This window comes from Mastomys coucha, unplaced genomic scaffold (assembly GCF_008632895.1).
Source record: "Mastomys coucha isolate ucsf_1 unplaced genomic scaffold, UCSF_Mcou_1 pScaffold5, whole genome shotgun sequence".
Classification (NCBI taxonomy): Eukaryota; Metazoa; Chordata; class Mammalia; order Rodentia; family Muridae; genus Mastomys; species Mastomys coucha.
The window spans coordinates 53,600,106-53,619,008 of NW_022196911.1; the positions used below are offsets into that span (position 1 = coordinate 53,600,106).

Genomic DNA, 18,903 nt, shown 5'->3' on the forward strand with positions numbered 1-18,903 from the left:
AAAAAAAAAAAAAAAAAAAAAAAAACCAAACAAAAAACCCCTCAACATTGTGAAAAAAGTACTTTTAGGTATGAAAGTTGAAGTCTTGAGACTGAGGACAGGGTTAGCTAAATGTTTTTGCATGTGACATTGATGGTGATGTGAGATGGTACAAGCATGAGAAGACCAGACGGGTGCCAAAATAATCAGCTTCAGAGCTGAAGAGATGGCATAGAGGTTAAGAGTGCTTGCTGCTCTTCCAGAGGACCTGGTTCCCAATATGTAGCATTTAGCTCACAACTGTCTAGATTTCCCTGTCCAGGGGATATGATGGCTTCTTCTGGCCTCCTGAAGCATCTGCAAGTATGCCCACTCACGTACACACACACACACACACACACACACACACAGACACACACACACTCACACACATACAAATACATACACACACACACTCACACACACACACACACAAATACATACACACACACACACACTCACACACACACACACACACACACACACACACACACACGCACGATGTGAAAAAAATAGATTCTTTTTTGAAAAGACCTGGTAAGGAATTAGTGTTTAAGTTATTTAAGAAAAAGGACACAATATATTTGTTATATAGTAGCACAGTCAATCATATTACATTTGATGATTTGTAAATACATCTCAAAGTTCTTGAGATTTGAACAGTTTGTCATGTATGTAGTCTTGTATTGAGAGCCTCCCTCCAGGAGCAAGGGATCATGGGATGCAGAAAAGGATGCATGCATGGACTGGGACTGTGAACCATGCAGCAGATGCTGCCAGAAGAGCCATGATTTGGAGCTAGGGATACTTCTTCCATGACTCTGTCTTCAAGGACCATCCAGTTCTGAAGGACACTAGGGATCTCCTGTACTCAGTGTTCATCTCTGCAAATGTGTTCTAACTGAGAGGATGGCTGTGACCTCATGGAGAGGAGAAAACATGATGGGACAGTTAGAGTAGCAGGTGTGGATAGTTTTCTTCTGCAGGAGCTTGAACTTTGCATTTCAGAGATGCGTTCTCTGAAGATGAATATAATTAAGAAGGTCTTGCTCCACACTCACGGTTTCTGACAGCCTTAGTCAAATGCAACCAGAGAAAAATGGAACCCTTTTTTAAAGTAGTAGGTTATGTTTGAATCCTGGACTCTGGTAGCTCTATGATCCACCTATATGCCGATATGGTCACATGCTGGTCTGGCCAGCACATCTTACATTGTAATTAGACTGTAAGAATGAAGATGTCCCAGAGCTGGAGTGCATCACAGTGCTTGCCTTGGGTGTTCCAGACTGTGAGTTCAATCATTAGCATCACGTACAGAAAACCTGAATTCACCATTTGCCTCTGCCTCTGTTAGCAAGCTTACTAATTTGTTTCTGGCTGAATCACTTCCCCTGTTAGTTTAAATGTGCTTGGTGGAGGCATGTTTTAATATCCAGATGGATAAATAACATGTGAGGCTGGCTGTTCTGGGTAGTCATCCATGTGATGTGGGGACCCACCTACTCACCTGGGTACAGTACCATAGGGCTGAATGGGAACTTTCTCTCCACCACCCTGATTGTAATTATGGGATGTCCTAGAACTAACCTGAAATGAAATTCAATACTCAACTTTGGACCTCTCTCTTAAATGGGAGAAAATGAGATCCAGGAGGCTGGTTTTGGGGGTCCTTGGTACTTCAGTGTTGCAGGCTACCTCTACCTCCCTGACAGCATCAGTTGTAAAGTGTTCCCAGCCCCAAGGCAATGCTGTTCCTGCAGACCCTCACTCTGGCTCTGCTTCTCTCCCAGTAGGGCCTGGATGGGACAATCTTCCCTCTCCAGAGAGCTGATGAGGCAATTCTAGAGAACTCTTTCATCTCCAAAGCCCATTAGCTGCTAATAAGGGGGAGGGTATTTGGAAGATTTGAAGCCCTTGATGTGCTCTTACACACACAGCCCTGTTTCCCTTACCAGAGGGATACATTTCTTCCAACTAAAGTATACATCATTGTCCCCCAAAGACCTGCGTTCACTCTGCATAGGGTATTTTTAAGATCATGAAAAATTAGTTTTGATCTTAAAAAGGGGCTTTAGGCTTTGTGACTGTGTGACAATAGGCTTTGGGGTGACTCAACAGCCAAATGACTGAATGATGATTGGCTTCTTCATCGATCAGGCCTTTGTTTGACTTAATCTATTCAGGGAACAGGTGTTTCTAGTTGTGGATGTGTCTGCCTGGGAGAAGCCCTGCCTTATCAGGGCTGTATCTCAGTACCATCACATGGTGACTGGTAAAACCATCTAATACCAAGAGAGGCAAAGATAGGAGGAATGACAGTATACAGGAGTACAGGCATGAAGCGGGTTGCAATCAGGCTGGGCATCCCACAGATGTTATTTTAAGCACTCACCTGTGTGAATGGCTTTTGTGATACTACTGGTTAGCGGTGGCTGTGACCGGTATTCTGTCTTCTCAGATCATCACCACATGTGGTCTCAACACTGGGGTGGTCAGGTCATAAGTCAGAGCTGACACACAGCCAGGGGTGTGATCTCCTTGATGGTTGGCATAGCAGGCTTGGATTCTGCACTCTGAGGTCTGTCTAGTTTTCTCCTTGAGCCAGGTTAGACTCAAAGAACACTTAGACAAAAATCACGGTTATAGAAAGATAATAAAGATAGTTATGAAATTCAAATACATTTCTGGAAGGGAAGAAATGTCAACCTATAGAAAGATGTTCATGGTTGAAGCAGTGTGCCACACTGAGCAGGAAGGAATCCTGTGGTAAGTCCTTCACCAATCACTCTAATGGCACTCTGAAGTTGCTTGGTTGTAGCTCCAACATAAGCCACCATGGTTGCCCAAGATCAGTACAGGAACAGTCCCTGGATTTGATCCAGGCAGTCTGATCACGTTCTCAGCCCCCAGTACATTTAAGCTAGTCACCCTCATAAGGCTGTTCCCACCTCTGACATTGACTGAGAACCAAGTCAGGAATGGAGTATCTGGTATATTGCTGAGGGACAGGAACTGGGGGCAGTGGGGAAGCACATGGCTGGGCGGCCTTTCTCTCCTCCCCACCCCCACATTTCCTACTCCAGGAAAAGCCACGGTCTCTGCTTGCATCTATAAATCTCAGGCTTTGGGGAGGAAACACTCATTGACTACTGCAGGGCACAAATGGCTACATTTTGAGAGGATTTACCTGGGATTGAGACTCACTTCACTTCAGCAAGGACTAGATTGTGAAGCTGTTCGTGCTCAGTGAGAAGTGACCTCAGATAACGGCCTCCCTGAGTGGCGTCTGGCTCCTCTGGAAAATACACTCAGATGATAGGTTGATCTGAGACACGAAGAAGAGAAGAAAGCTTGTTTGATGCACACCACATCACAACAGAAACTGCGACAGCTCAGAAACGAGGAATTAGTGGGAGACTGCATCCTAGACAGGAGCCGTCTGATGAAACCAATGCCTCCCTTACATAACCACTTCTGCAAGGCCCTCCCCTGTCGCCTTTCCCCTCTGGGATTCTTGTCCCTAGACATCAATTAGCTGTGTTCCCTGATAGATGTTTGCCTTTCTTTGGGATTCCAGCATAACTGTCTGATCAAGTGCTAGGGACTTTAGAGAGCGATGCTTACATCTTATTGTGGCATCTGAGGTGACAGAGGTCAGGGATATATACACTGGAAGCTTCCACTGGAAGGACAGTCTCCCAGCTTAGGCACAATCAACTATAGAACTGACTTTGTGGATACTTTTGGACTTCCCACATTAGATTTTATGTCTCTTTGGAATTTATTCTTTCATAGTTTTAAATGTGTTGTAGAATATGCTTTGATTACATTCTCCCCTATTAGCCTCTCTTACCATCGCTCCCTTCCACCAAACTCCTACTTCCTCCCAACTAGCCTTCCGGCTATTTTTATGTTTTTGTTTTCGTTTGTGGTCTACAGCATTTATTTGAGGTTGTGGTAACATTTACTTGAGCAGGATAGGAGTGGCATCACCATTGAGGATTCTGACCCCTCCTTCCCAAGCAACGATTAACTGCCCATGGCTCCTCAGGGAGGGGTGGAACCCCACCCCATGGTGGACTGTTGACAGGCTCAGCTGGTAGGCCTGAGTTCAGAAGGACCCTATCCATTTGATCCATACTCAGTTGTCTCAAACGAGTCACATCTAGAAACCTATCACCAATGTGGTGCGAATGTGAACACTGCTAACCGTGAGACAGGAGATAGAAAGAGAGGTTGAAAACCTCCTAGCTGCTGGTATTATAGCCATGTACCACCAAGCCTGCCTTTCTTTTGTTACTCTGCCATTCTCCACAGGAGGAGCTTGAAGAGTTCATCCTGGTAGCCACTGTCTAGATTGAGAGATTCGAGGACTCATATTTGAGTTGTAGCCTAAAGCAAAAGGCTGCCATTGGCCATAGATCTAGGAGTGGAAGGTTTTGTTTTTGTTTTTGTTTTTTCCTATTAAGTCACTGAGATTCAAGGGTCCATTTGCTACATCATATTAATGAAGCAACACTTAACTGATAAAGACAGGTGACATGACCTTAGGGTATCACATTGAACTTAGGTCAATCCCAGCCATGGAGGGACCCCTAAGTCTCTTGTCCAACATGAACTATGCCGGTATCTGTGTCAATGTTTTCTCCTGTTGAGCCTTGTTGCATTTTCTAAGAGCCTCTTCTTCAACCTCTTACTATGGTGGACTTGATGTATTGTTGGGTGTACTTTTTCCTCAGCCAGCTTTCCATATTTCAGCAACAGTGTTCCAATGATGGCAATCAACTTTTCTCTCTGGAAGAAGGACACATTTTGCCTTTAGGGTCCATTTTTTTTTCTAGCTTTTACTTCTGAGGATGTTAAAATCATCCTGTTGACCCCCATGGTCCATGACTATTATGTAGCTGTCTGTAACTTCCTAAGAGATCCTGTTCAAGAAGTCTAGGGTTTGTTTACCTAACCTGGACCAGCAGATTATTCTTCAGTGACAGGGTCCTAAGGGAGAGAATCAGGGGATGAGAAAACAAAAGGCTATGTAAGCTGGCCCGAAGAGATCTTACATAAGCTATGCCTAATGCCAAGCAAGTTTACTAAGAAGTGTAGCATCTCAGATATAGCTTTTGAGGGAAAATGAGACAGACTCAGTAGGAAACTGTCATACAGTGAGATGAAGTCAGCAGGAAGCTATTTAAGCAATGTTACACAAAGAGAACATAGGATATCTAAAGTGGGTCACAGGTTGAGTACTCAGTGGCCTTGGGACCGTTCACTCCAGTTTCTTCAGGAGGAAAGGCCAAGTTTCTAGGAACTGAATCCTTAATTCCTTCAAGGCTCTGGCAGTAGCCCTACACTGGACCTTGCCAAGTCTGCCCCTGGGAAAGGATGTAGACCTTGGTCTCCTTTGTCCTTTTATCAGTGCCTCTGAAAAGCCTTGGATTGACCTGGCTTTCAACATTTACCAATGGCCATAGAGTCCTGGGCTGGGGAACACTGTAACTTCTATAATTCTTATATCCTTTATGCCATAATCTATCAATTGGCAACCCAATGAAGCCCACCATTTCTACTGTAGTGTGTCAGGGATTGTGAGGATCTCTCACAGGCTCTCCTACCTGTGAGATAGGGGTCTTTGGGAAGGGTAGTAGCATTCATGATTATCACCACCTTACTATCATGGCTTCTTATACACACGTCTTCTTCAATATTCTTTGCATAAATACCTCAAGGAAGGGGCACTGTCTTCTAATCTTATGCCAGTATATCTGCCTAAAACTGTGTGTTTATATATACACAGCACCAGTACCGCCTCTACTCCTGAGAGGGTGCAGGCTGCATCTGGTTTGTATGATCCTCACACTATTATGGTCAAACATGGTGAGCACTGGTTTTCATGTATGTATCTGCCATTTGTCCTCCCTCTCCTGAAGGATGTCTAACTGATGCATTCATCTCTCTCTGCTTCCTGATTGTGCATGTGATATGAGCGATTGCTTCAAATGCCTGTTGCCTTCCCTCCTCCACCATGAGAGTCTGTACCCTTGAACTATGAGCTAAAATAATGTCCTTTTCACAAAAAAGTATCCACCATGCCCAATTGAAGATTAGATTATTTGTTCTTTTACACTTAATTATGAGTTCTTTATATATTCTGGGTGTGAACTGCCCATCAGAGAAATGCCTGGCGGAGGTTCTCTTCCATTTTGCAGGATGGGCTGTCTGCACTGTGCTGTTTCTCTGTCTCTTCAGCAGCTTTTTGTTTTGGTGCGATCTCATTCCTTACTTCTTGCTGTCACTTCCTTGGCTATTGGATAAGGCCATTGTCAATATCATATCCTGTGGTGTCCCCTGTAGTATGTTATGTGTTCCAGGTCTCACACTAAGGTCTTGTACACCTCTAGAGCTGAGTTTTACAGATAGTGAGAGATAAGGACCTAGTTTCATTCCTCTGGGTGTGAGTAACCTTTTGCTGAAGGTTGTCTTTGTTCCAGTGTCTGTTTCTGGCACCGTTGTACAGGACCACATGGTTGTAGTTGGATGGGTTTATTTTAGTTATTGGTTTAAGCTTCTGCATTTGTGTTAATGTTGAGCTGTTTTTGTTAACATGGCTCTGTGATGATAGAACCTTAAATAGAATATTGTAATACTTAGAGCATTGCTCTTTCTGCTCAGGATTTTGTTGGCTATTCAGGACCTTTTCTGTTCACGTATTAATTTCAGGATTTTCTTTCTTCTGTGAATAGTATCTTTGGATTTTGATGGGGATTGCACTGAAGCTAGGAGATGCTTTTTGAAGAGTGACCCATTTTCACAACGTCAGTCCTCCCAGACCAACATCACAGGCAGTCTTTCCGTCCTTCCTACTATCTCTCTCTTCAGTGACATGTAGCTTCCAGTACTGAGGCCTTCTCATTGCTCTCAACTTCGCTGGCTGAGCTCATGCCTCAGTAAAGCTTTTGTGAACAGAATTGTCTTCCTGTCCTCTTTCTCAAAGAGTCCATGCTGATTTTATATTCTGCTTCTTTGACAATGCATTCATTCATTCATTTGTTCATTCATTCATTATTTATTTCTAAGTGTTCTTTCATGGAGTGTTTAATGTCTTCTAGGTCTAGGATCTTAGCATTCTTTAGAGTTCTTTGCCATTTTACCTTTGTTATTTCACCAGCTGATTTTATATTCTGCTACTTTGATTATTTATTTATTCACTCATTCATCCACTGTTTATTTATTTTTAAGTGTTCTTTTGTGGAGTGTTTAGTGTTTTCTGGGTCTAGGATCTTAGCATTCTTTGGAATTCTCTGCTATTTTACCTATTTAAAAAAATATGCTTGAATCAGTTACTGTGGAATTGTTAACTTTTGGAAGAAAAGTTTTTTTTTCTTGATTTTCTGTTAATATTTGTTCCTGTGTTGGGAGAACAGCTCTTACACTTCCATGTAAGGACCTTTCTTAGTGAGCAGTCTTCCCTGGAAAGTGTGTCCTGGTGTGTCATCTGTGGCTCAGAGTTTAACCCTAGATTCATTTCACTGTGCCTTTCCCCTGTTGCGCCTCTGGGTGTTAGTAGTGAGACTTAGAATAATCCTCACTGGTTATCACCGAGTGGTCCACATTCCCAGTAGATCTGGCAAATAAGGAAGAAATATGTGCTTAGATACAGAAGTAAGACAGGGGCCCCCTAAAGACACCAGGGCTTTCTTTGCATATCTTCTTTGCTAAGAAGAGTTCAAAACATTAAGGGGTTTTCTCACAGCTTCTTTGCCAGAGGTCAAAGGTAAAGAGGGGACTGAGCTAAATGGATTATGTTGTAGAGTTATGCTAATGGATTCAGCACTGTAAGACTTCTGGATACCTGAAAAAAGTTTAAAGAGAATTGTCATGGTGGGAGTCACCCAGCTTGTCTCAACATTCACAGACAGTACCAAGTGAAGTGAGACCTTTGCAGAGCAGCACAGATGGGCAAGAGACAGACAGAGGAGAGGGGACACTTATATGTAAACTGAGTGTTTGGGCAAGGGAGGAAGAGCTAGAGTGTGTGACTCCAGAGTTCAACACAAAGAGCCTAGAGACAGGGAGGATGATTTCTGGAGTGTCCTATGCCTTACCAAACCATCTCGGGGAAATGTGCATAGACTGCAGGACTTTAGTACTCACAGCTCGTGACTGTCTTGTCCATATTGCTGTCTGTTGGCTTCTGGGTTCTGTTGACACCCAGGGTGGGGTAACAGATGAAGGTCTGTCAACAGCTTCTTCTGTAAACTCATGTATCATTGGCAACCCACCTGTCTAGAAATTGTCCTCCTGTTCACCATCTTTAATGGGGTATCTCATGCAGGTGGCTGTCTGGATGCTCTGCTCACCATAGGTTCAGTCCAGCTGCCCTGTTCATCCTAGGTCCACACAGTGGAAATTAAGGACAGTCACCATGTCCTCAAAGCTGCTGGGATTATCCAGTCCTAAATCCACCCCATTCTGCAGAAGCCACAAATGTTTGCTGTTTGCACTCTCTGCCCATGGCTTCTACCTCTTGACTAACTAACTCAGGTTCTTCCTGGGATGGGTCTCCATGCTCTGTCTGGCATGCCCCCTTCTCTTGCAATATTTGAATATAATAAAGTATTCTTCCAGTGACAGTCTTCTAAGTAAAACACATAGACTTTGACTGTGGTCTTATTATATTATTGAGACAGTGTTCTCATGTAGTCATGGGGAGCTTTAAACTTGCTATGTAGCCGAGGATGACCTGGGATTCATGTTCTTCCTGCCTCCACCTCCTAAGTTTTGGGATTAGAGTTATGTGCCCATCATGCCCATGTCTCTTATTTTCACCTCTTTGAATTGTGTTACCCAATATAACTGGCTGACCACCAATTTCAATCTAGGAGATACATGTGTTTGTGTATATGGTAGTGGCCATTTTTCTCTCCTATCCTTCCCCTCTCTTTCTTCCTTTTGGTTACCGCTGCCACAGGTTTATCTCCTGACTAAACTTTCAAAGCTTTGCTTCCCTTCCTTTGCCTTTCTTTAATTTAATTTTAAATTAGACTTCTGTCTCGCCTTTCTGTGAATGAGATGAGAGAATCCAGACATAGATCTCTTAGCCAGAGCGGTTCTGTAAACTTTCTTTGTTGAGAAAGCAGACAAAAATCACTAAAAGATGTTGAAATCATCATAAGACGTGGCTGGTACAGAGATGGAAGGGGAAAACTTCCCGCCTAAGACCCCAGTGTGTGAGAGAGACGTGTGAGTCAGCTAGGCATATTCATGGCTGCCTGTGGAGGCTCTGGCAGCCTCTGTGCACCTGCATTATTTTGGGAATTATTTGGGAAAGGTCACACCATATGCAGGCCTTCTGGAGAGTGGACAACACTTTACCTGTGTTTACATCACCAACACCCTTTGTGCCCTGTGCTGGCAAACACCCTTTTCTCCCACCACCCTCACAAGCTCTTGGAAGTTGCTGGTCTTCTGTATGCAGAAGTTCTTTCCTCCAGAAATCCTGTTTATGGGATCACATAACATGCAGCCTTTCGAGGCTTGCCCTTTTCGCTTAGCAAAATGCATGAAAGCTTTTCTTGCTGCTCATTAGTGGGTTCTACCAATGTCTGACCAATACAGATGCAGATATTCACAGCAAACCATTGGGCTGAGCCCAGGGACCCCAATGGAAGAGTTAGGGAAAGAACTGAAGGAGCCGATGATGATTGCAGCCCCATAGGAAGAACAATATCAGCTAACTGGACCACCCAGAGCTTCCAAGGACTAAATCACCCATCAAAGAGTATACATGTAAGGAGCCATGGCTCCAGATACATATGTAGCAGAGGATGGCCTATCTGACATCAATGGGAAGGGAGACCCTTGGTGGTCCTGTGGAAGTTTGATGCCCCAGCGTAGGGGAATGCTAGAGCAGTGAGGTAGGAGTGGGTAAGTGGGAGCACCCTCTTAGAGGCAGAAGGGAGGGGAATGGAATAGGGGTTTGGGAAGGGGGATATCATTTGAAATGTAAATGAATAAAATGATTAATAAAAAATGAAAATTTTATTAACACAGACTAGTTTGCGTGTAAATGTACAGTGGATGAAAAGTGTGGTGTTTGTTTCTGGCTTTTAGTGATCATAAATAAATTTACTATAACTACTCACATACTGGTTGAACTTTATTGGCTTACAGTGAGTGTATATAGTGCCCGTAACAGCTGCTGGCTGGGCAAATTATCCCCTGGACTCCTGTGATAGAGTCTGTCATTCAAAGAATATAATCATTGAAGGGAAAAAACCAAGTTGAACCTTCTTTGAAAGAGCATGAGGCCTATTGGATCCGTTATTGGTTCCTACATGTAACACCTTGCCTTTAGTCACAGATTGCTACACACGGACATCAGGTATGATTAGTAGGTGAGGAGAAATAAACTGTGAAAGCTAATGAGAGATACTAGGTCAGGAGGGTAATTGTCACACATAAAATTTTCTGAGAGACTGTACTCTTAAGTCTTCAAGCCACTACAGGCACTGTGGGAGATGATGGCTGTACATGCTTTGTAGCCGGAATCAGCCCACAAAGTGATTTATATCAACACTACGATTTACATGCTAAATAGATGGAATTACTTTTTCATGCATACCTTAGTAGAGCTGGGAAAAATTCTAAGAAGAACTTGAAGATTTCAAGGATTAATTTCTCCTATGAAATGGAAAATATACAGAAGTCAGAAGGAAACAGTTTTATCCAAGTGGGGTTCTATGAAAGGAAATCAGAGGTGTGTTCTAACAGAAAGTTATAGCATCTGAAACAATGACTATTTTGCTGCTTTTAAAGAGCCTTACAAATACAGAGGTAGATGTTAACAACCAACCATTGGACTGAGCTTGGTGTCCCTAATAGAGAAGTTAGAGAGGGGCCTGAAGGAATTGAAGGGGTTTGCAACCCCATAGGAAGAACAACAATATCAACAGACCAGACCCCCCCAGAATTCCCAGAGTCTAAGCCATCAACAATGGAGTATACATGACTCCAGCTGCATATATAGCTGAGGATGGCCTTGTCATGCATCAGTAGGAGGAAAGGTCCTTGGTCCTATGAAGGCTCCATAGATGCCCCAGTGTAGGGGAATCGAGGACTAGGAGGTGGGAGTGGGTGGAAGGGTGGAAGATCACCCTCATAGAAGCAGGGGGAGGGAGGATGTGATAGGGTGTTTTGGGGAGGGAGGGAAGCCTGGAAAGAGGATAACATTTGAAATGTAAATAAAGAAAATATCCAATTAAAAAAAAAAAAGAAAAAAAAAGGTCCTTGTAAATACCCGCAACCAAGTGCAGGGATGTAAAATCACTCTGCTGTGACTTGATTGTAAAACTGTGTGAGTCCCTGGGCTTCTAAAGTGAAAAGTTCCTAGTTCATAGTTTTAACTTCTTCATAACTTTGGAGTTCTTCATTTCAAAAACATAATTTTAATTAAAGTCTCACACAGTAAATCCCGTGTCACCATGTGATCTTTCTCCAGAAGGTGAAGGTTTTTGAACAAACATTTTTGTGACAGAGCAACCTCAGCCGTGACACATGCCTGGGAATGGTCTAAGGAAGGGGGAGGGGTGCTTAAGGACAGTGAGTGGTCACATTTAAATTTAGCTATCATTTTCCAAGCCTGACACATTGTTAAAGTTTCGGTAATTGATTTTTTTTCTTTTTTCTTTTAATTTGAGGATTAAATACTGTCAACTTTTAATTTGCTACATTTATTTTAAAGAGGTGATTGTGGGAGAAGGGGCCTGTAACATCCAGAATCTGTTATGAACATGGAACTTTATTATTGGTGGTTCTTCTTAAAGGCAACATGACAATTCCATCTACCGTAGCCTCAGAAAGCACATTGAGCATGATTTCTGTGCTGGGAATGTGCTTGCTCATTATTTTGATAAATATAAACAATGCACTATGGGCTCATGGGAAAGGTTGAAATGTGGTAAGAAAAGGTGATTCATGTCTCTCCCTGCCCAGTGTAATCAGTGATGTGCTCCGTTAGAAGAAAGAAGAATTTAATTGCATAGATTACTTCAAGGGACTAAGTGAGAATAAAAAAATGTGAAAAGGAGATACCGACAGGATGATATTTAATTAGCTGTGTCAATCAACATGGAATGATAGAACGGCAAATAGGTTCTGGACTTGTGACTTGATGAACACCCTTCACCTTTGCACAGCTATCATTGTCAAAGCCCACGTGATTTTACAAATAAGTAACACTCACTAAAGGCTTGTTGAAGGCTCCACGTTGTGAGCTAAGAACAACAACATTCTATTAAACTCCTCTTCATACCCATCTTACACATTTCTTCCTCACAAGGCTCTGTTTCCAATCCGGATTTAGTTAGACTTAAATTTGCTTTTAAGGATAAGACAGTTCTGAGCGCAGCACCAGAGGGAGCTGGCTCTTTCACTGCTGCAGCATCTGCCTGTGCACTTCTGCAGGGCCCCAATCACTTCCTTGTTTCTCAGGCTGTAGATAAGAGGATTGAGCATGGGGGTTACTATGGTGCCCAGCACAGCACCTACCTGATCCTGGTCGGGTGTGTGGGAAGAAGTGGGTGTCATGTAGATGAAGATGGCCTGACCGAAATAGAGGCTCACGACAGTCAGGTGGGAGGAGCAGGTGGCCAAGGCTTTATTTCTTCCCTTCGGAGAATTCATCCTGAGGACAGTGAGGAATATGAGGGTATAGGAAGTCAGGATCAAAGTGAATGGGGTCAGGAGAAAGATAATAGTTGACACAAACTTCACCATCTCGTAGACGGATGTGTCCACACAAGACATTCTTAGAATAGCGGGCATCTCACAGAAGTAGTGATTGATCTCTCTGGAGCCGCAGATAGGAAAATTCATGGGATAGACAGTATGAACGAGGGCTGCGGCAACTGCTCCAATCCAGGTGGAGGCAGCCATCTTCAGACAGACCTTGGGGCTCATGAGAATGGTGTACCTCAGAGGGTTACAGACGGCCACATAGCGGTCATAGGCCATTAGTGTCAGTAAGATGCACTCAGCAAGGCCGAGGGTGAGGAAGGAAAACATCTGAGTAGCACAGGCAAAGAAGGAGATGTTCCGCCTCCCGGTGAAGTAGTTGGTGGCTGCTTTGGGCACTGTGCAGGAGATGTAAGCCAGGTCAATGAGAGACAGCTGACTGAGCAGGAAGTACATGGGGGTGTGGAGACGGGGGTCCAGCCAGATGAGGAGTATCAAGAGGGAATTTCCAGCCGAGGCCAGGGCGTAGATGAGGAGGATGAAGGAGATAAGGAGGTTAGGGTACCTGCAGCTGGGAAAGAGCCCCAGCAGGATGAAACCGGATGTAGTTTTATTCTTTGGGTCCATATCTTCCTTCATTCAATAAAATTTTTATATCCAAAATTCTATGACAGTAAAATGAAAGCTATCACAGAGAAAGCATTTGGCTGAAATAATTTGAGTCTCTTGGGGTTGGAACTCTCAGATGCAGATTTCCACTGGAGAGCAGTTGGGGTGAGGCACAGGGAAGGAGCCGGGCAGCAGGAGCTATAATGGAAAATCCCAAGTTGCAGGTCACTATGGCAAGTTACAAACCACTAACAGAACAGCCTGTAATTATCTGAAAGGTTCAAGAAGTATTAACAGCAGATGGCTGTTAGCTGACCTGAAGCTAAATGTCAGGCAATAGATACAGTCAGCTATTTCCTATCTTAAATCCACGTGCTGATTTTCAGGCCACCTACAGCAGCCTTTTATTAACTACACCACAATGTGGCTGATTACTTACTTCTGTGCTTAGCCTGAGCTGCAGGAGCATGCCACTCAAATGATGCCTGCTACCCCGTGCCAATCAGTTTTCATGTCCAAATCATAAAAGCTCTAGTCACCCCCATGGCCCAGGACGTCAGTTCTTCGTTCTTCTCCCGGTCCACCTACCTTGAACCTTTCTGAGTGTGCTCTTCTTTCTCTGTTCCCTCCTCAAATGCTCGCTTAACTTTTCTTCTGTTCCCCATCTTGGTTTTGTCTGGAGTTGTACCTCAAAGAAACCACTTCAATGACCAAAGTATTTCTCCTTTTGTCCATTAACAAAAGGCATTTTAAAGTTTCACCCAATTGAAGTATACTTTACCCAGGACTTAGCAAGGTCATAGCCTGCAGTTATTTCTACTGGAACAGTTTAACAATTAGTCCCTTTGACTATAACCCATAACCCAATCATTCTTTTCCTTCCATCTTTGATATTTCATAGGAGTAGCAGTCTCTTGAATCTTACATATTCCTTTCTCCTTAAAATTCTTTCATTTTATGAGTTTTGCCTGCAGTCAGATCTGTATCAATGTGGGTGCAATGCCTATGGAGGCCAGAAAAGGGTGTTAGAGACCCTGGAACTGGAGCTACAGATGTTAACGGCCATGTGAGTTCTGGGAATTGAACCCAGTCCCCTGCAAGAGCAGTCATTGTTCTAAACTGTGGAGCCACCTCTCCCAGCCCCCATATTACTTTCTGGAGTGTTCTTTTCTACCAATCTTCACTCCAGAGAATCTCTTAAGCTTCCCCGAAAGCCCTGCCCTTCTTATTGGCTGATGTGACAGGAGGACCCAGACGAGTCACTGGGTCAGGACAGGCTTTAACCTCTAGTCCATCACTCACTGATTACAGCATTGTTTTTGTTTTTTTAATAAACTTCCTACCTTTTTCACTTGTAGAGGAAGTGCCATTCACACGATCATGGCTTCAATGTGAAGAACATCCTGTCTTTTTTTCCTCAGGTCCAGACTTACCTCTTCTTGCTTTTGCAGCGTTTCTCCCCCAGCACTATGGTTCAAGCTCAAGTCACTAACCAGAGTTGACTTCCTTCAGGGAGAGCAAACGCTTTCTCAGTCATGATCTTCCTCCCCACTTTACTTTCCTGTTTTGTGCTGCAGTGTGAGCCTTGGGTCTCCCATATCACCCTTCCTGTTGTGTCCCATAACACTTTGCATTAAATTAGTCAGTTCTTGCCTTGAGAACCCTGACCTTTGACCTCATAGCCCATGGAAACAGACTCACTACCTTTTGATCCACACCTGGCTCAGGTCTGAAAGCAGTGTGTTTGGCTCACTGCTGTGATTCTGGCCAGATCAAGAGCTGCCAAGTCTTCTGCGTGCTGTGGAACTGGGGAACCATCAGGGACTCTCATGGGAGTCTGTCCCCAGACTTTAATTAATCACACGCCTAGAAACCTCTGATGCAAGCCTCACTGTCCAGTAGTCTGTGCTGTTTGGTAAAACAACAGTTGTGTTTTCACTGTCTCGGAGGAGATGGGAAGGAAGCAGCTTGGAAGGGGCAGAAGAAACAGACTCTGAACAATCCAAGCTCCTCCAGAGTCTCATGTGGCAGTGATCCTGCCTGAGCGAGGATGGGCTGGGATCCAGGAAGAATGGAGAAGAGATAACCAAGATGTGATAAGGGAAAAGAACCTAAAACACAGTTCTGATAATCTGGGCTTTTCACAGGATAGTCTGCACTCTAAAGATCAAAGTGTACACCCACATTTTGACCCTGCTGTACCAGATTCTGACCCAGCCAGTACCAGAAGTCCAGCCCAAAGTGGGTGGAGACACTCTGCTCAACCACAGGCCACACTGGCCAGAAAACCAGAAAGGAACCAGAAACCAAGCAACAACACACCCATCCAACAAAGACAAACTCAGACAAACTCAAATCTGAACCTAAACCTAGAATCACTCCAAACCCAGATGCCTAGATGCTATCATAAGAATACAACCAACAGCCAAAGCAATATGTCACCAACAGAGGACAGATATCTACAGCTGAAGCCCAAGAAAAAGGCCTTAAAACCAACTTCATGAAGCTAGTAGAGGTCCTTAGAGAGGAAATGAATAAATCCCCCAAAGAAATCCAAGAAAACAAACCAAACAGTTGAAGGGTATGAGTAGAATTGTTCAAGACCTAAAAATGGAAATAGAAGCAATAGAGAAAACACAAACAGGGCTGAAGAGATGGCCCAGAGGTTAAGAGCACTGGATGTTTTTCCTGAGGTCCTGAATTCAATTCCCAGCAACCATGTGGTAGCTCATAACCATCCATAATGTGATCTGGTGCTCTTTTCTAGCTTGTAGACATACATGTAGACAGAATGCTATATACACAATAAATAAATAAATCTAAAAAAAAAGAAGGAAAACACAAACAGGAATTTGTAGAAATGAAAAATCTATGTAAGTGAACAGGAACTACAGATGCAATCATCACCAACAGACTCCAAGAGAAGAAGGGAGAATCTCAGGTATTGAAGATATGATAGGAGAAATTGATACACTGGTGACAGAAAATGCTAACTAAAAATTCCTGATATAAAACATCCAGAAAAGACTAAATCTAAGAATAATAGGAATAGAAGAAGGAGAAGAATTCTAGCTCAAATACCCAGAAAATATTTTCAACAAAATCACAGAAAACAAATTTCTTAACTAAGGAAATTGATGCCTATAAAGATACAAGAAGCTTACAGAATACCAAAAGATTGGAACAGGAAAGAAAGTACCCCCTGTCACATAGTAATCAAAACACTAAACACACAGAGCAAAGAAAGAATGTTATAATCTTCAAGGGAAAAAGAACAAGTAATATATGAAGGCAGACCTAGTAGAATTACATCCAAGTTCTCAGTGGAGATTCTAAAAATAAGACGGGCCTGGGAAGATGTTCTGAAGACTCCAAAAGACCACATTTGCCAGCCCAGACTACTATGCCCAGCAAAACTTTCAATCACCATAGATAGAGAAGACAAAATATCTCACAATAAAGTCAAACCCTTATCCAACCTAACTAAAAGACACAGAGAGAATACCTAAATTAACAAAAAGGGGGGGCATAACAAGAGACACCAGGAACCCCAAAGAACCATTAGGTCATAGTTTAAAATGTATAGTCCAAAATTGAAAATCTAAGAGAAATAGATAATTTTCTGTATAGATACCACAGGCCAAAGTTAGATCTATAACCCCTAAGGAAATAGAAGCAGTCATTGAAAGTTTCTCAGCAACAACAACAACAACAAAGTCCATGCATGGGCAGATGATTTTAGTACAGCCCACTGAATTCTATAAGACTTTCAAAGAAGAGCTAACACCAGTACTATTCAATTTGTTCCATCAAACAGAAATAAGAGGAACAAATTTATGCGGCCTCAATCACCCCATTTCCCAAACCACACAAAGATTCAACCAAGAAAGAGAATTACTGATCAATTTCCCTTATGAACATAGATGCAAAGATACTCAATAAAATTCTTACAAACTGAATCCCAGAACATATCACAAAGATCATCCACCATGATCAAGTAGGCTTCATCCCAGAGACACTAGGATGGTTTAATATTAGAAAATCAGTCAATGTAATCCATCAATTAAACATCAAATAAAGAAAAATAAACCCACATGAGCATCCCATTAGATCCCAGAAGAGTTTTTGACAAAATCTAATACCCCTTTTATGATAACAGTATTGGAGAAATTAGGGATAAAAAGAGATATGCCTCAACAAAATAAAGGCAATTTTCAGCAAGCCTATAGCTAATATATTAAATGGAGAGAGACTCATAGCAGTTCTACTAAAATCTGGAACAAAACAAGGCTGTCCCTTCTCTCCACATATATTAAATATAGTAATTGATGTTCTAGTTAGAGCAATAAGACAGCGAAAGGAGGAGGTCCCAAGGCATGACACTATTACTGAGGCTATGGAGTGCTCACAAAAAGGGACCTAGAATGATTGCTCGCCAAAAGACCCAACAAGCAGCTGAAAGAGTCAGATGCAAATCTTTTCACCCAACCAATGGACAGAAGCAGCTGACCCCTGTTGCTGAATTAGGGAAAGGCTGAAAGAAGCTGAGGAGAAGGGTGACCCTGAAGGAGGACCAGAAGTTTCAATTAATCTTGACCCCCGAGATCTCCCAAACACTGGACTATCAAACAGGCAGCATACACCAGCTGATATGAGGCCCCCAGCACACATACAGCAGAGGACTACCCAGTCTTTGTTCATTCAGAGATGATGCACTTAACCCTCAAGAGACTGGAGGCCCCAGGGAGTTTAGAGGTCAAGTGGGGTGGGGAGTGGGGAGTGGGGACATCCACGTGGAGAGATAGGAGTGGGGAGGAAGTATGGGATGTGGAACAGTCGGAGGATGGATGGGGCAGGAAATAAAATTTGGAATGTAAAAATAACTAAGTAACTAACTAACTAAATTAATTAATTAAAAAAAGACAGCTAAAGGAAATCAAGGGGATACAAATTGTAAAGCGAGAAGTCAAAGTATCACTATTTGCAGTTGATATGATAGAATACCTAAGTGATCCTAAAAATTCTACCAGGGAACTCCTACAACTGATAAACATCTCTGTGAAGTGGCTGGATACAAGACTAACTTAAAAAAAAAAAATAAAAGTAGCCTTTCTATATACAAACAACAAACAAGCTCAGAAAAAAAAAATCAAGGAAACAACAACCTTCACAATAGCCACAAATAATATAAAACATCTTGGGGTAACTCTAACCAAGCAAGTGAAAGACTTGTATGATAAAAACTTCAAGCCCTGGAAGAAAAAAATTGAAGATGGTACCAGAAGTTGGAAAGATCTCATATGCTCATGGATGAATAGGACCAACACAGAGAAAACAGCTGCACTACTAAAAGCAATCTACAGATTCTCAGCAATACCATGACAATTCTAACTTGTTTTTTAGACCTTGAAAGGACAATACTAAACTCCATATGATGTAGGGATAATCTCTTGTGTACTGTGTGGAAGCATCACTTGTCAATAAAAACTGATGGCCAAATGAGACAGGACTAGAAGTGGGACAGCAGAGAGAGAGAGAGAGAGA

The 18,903-nt window shown here is 42.8% G+C and overlaps 1 protein-coding gene across 1 annotated transcript; it reads right to left on the reverse strand.

The window, feature by feature from the left end:
* Positions 1–12,375: 12,375 nt before the first annotated feature.
* On the reverse strand, positions 12,376–13,377 carry LOC116078864 (olfactory receptor 2T27-like). The gene has a single exon (XM_031354225.1). It carries the CDS (start codon positions 13,375–13,377, stop codon positions 12,376–12,378), a length of 1,002 nt encoding a protein of 333 aa, XP_031210085.1.
* Positions 13,378–18,903: the final 5,526 nt, after the last annotated feature.

What these genes read in the sequence shown, in the direction of transcription:
- LOC116078864 (XM_031354225.1), bottom strand. Translation starts at nt 13,377, where the DNA reads ATGGACCCAAAGAATAAAACTACATCCGGTTTCATCCTGCTGGGGCTC.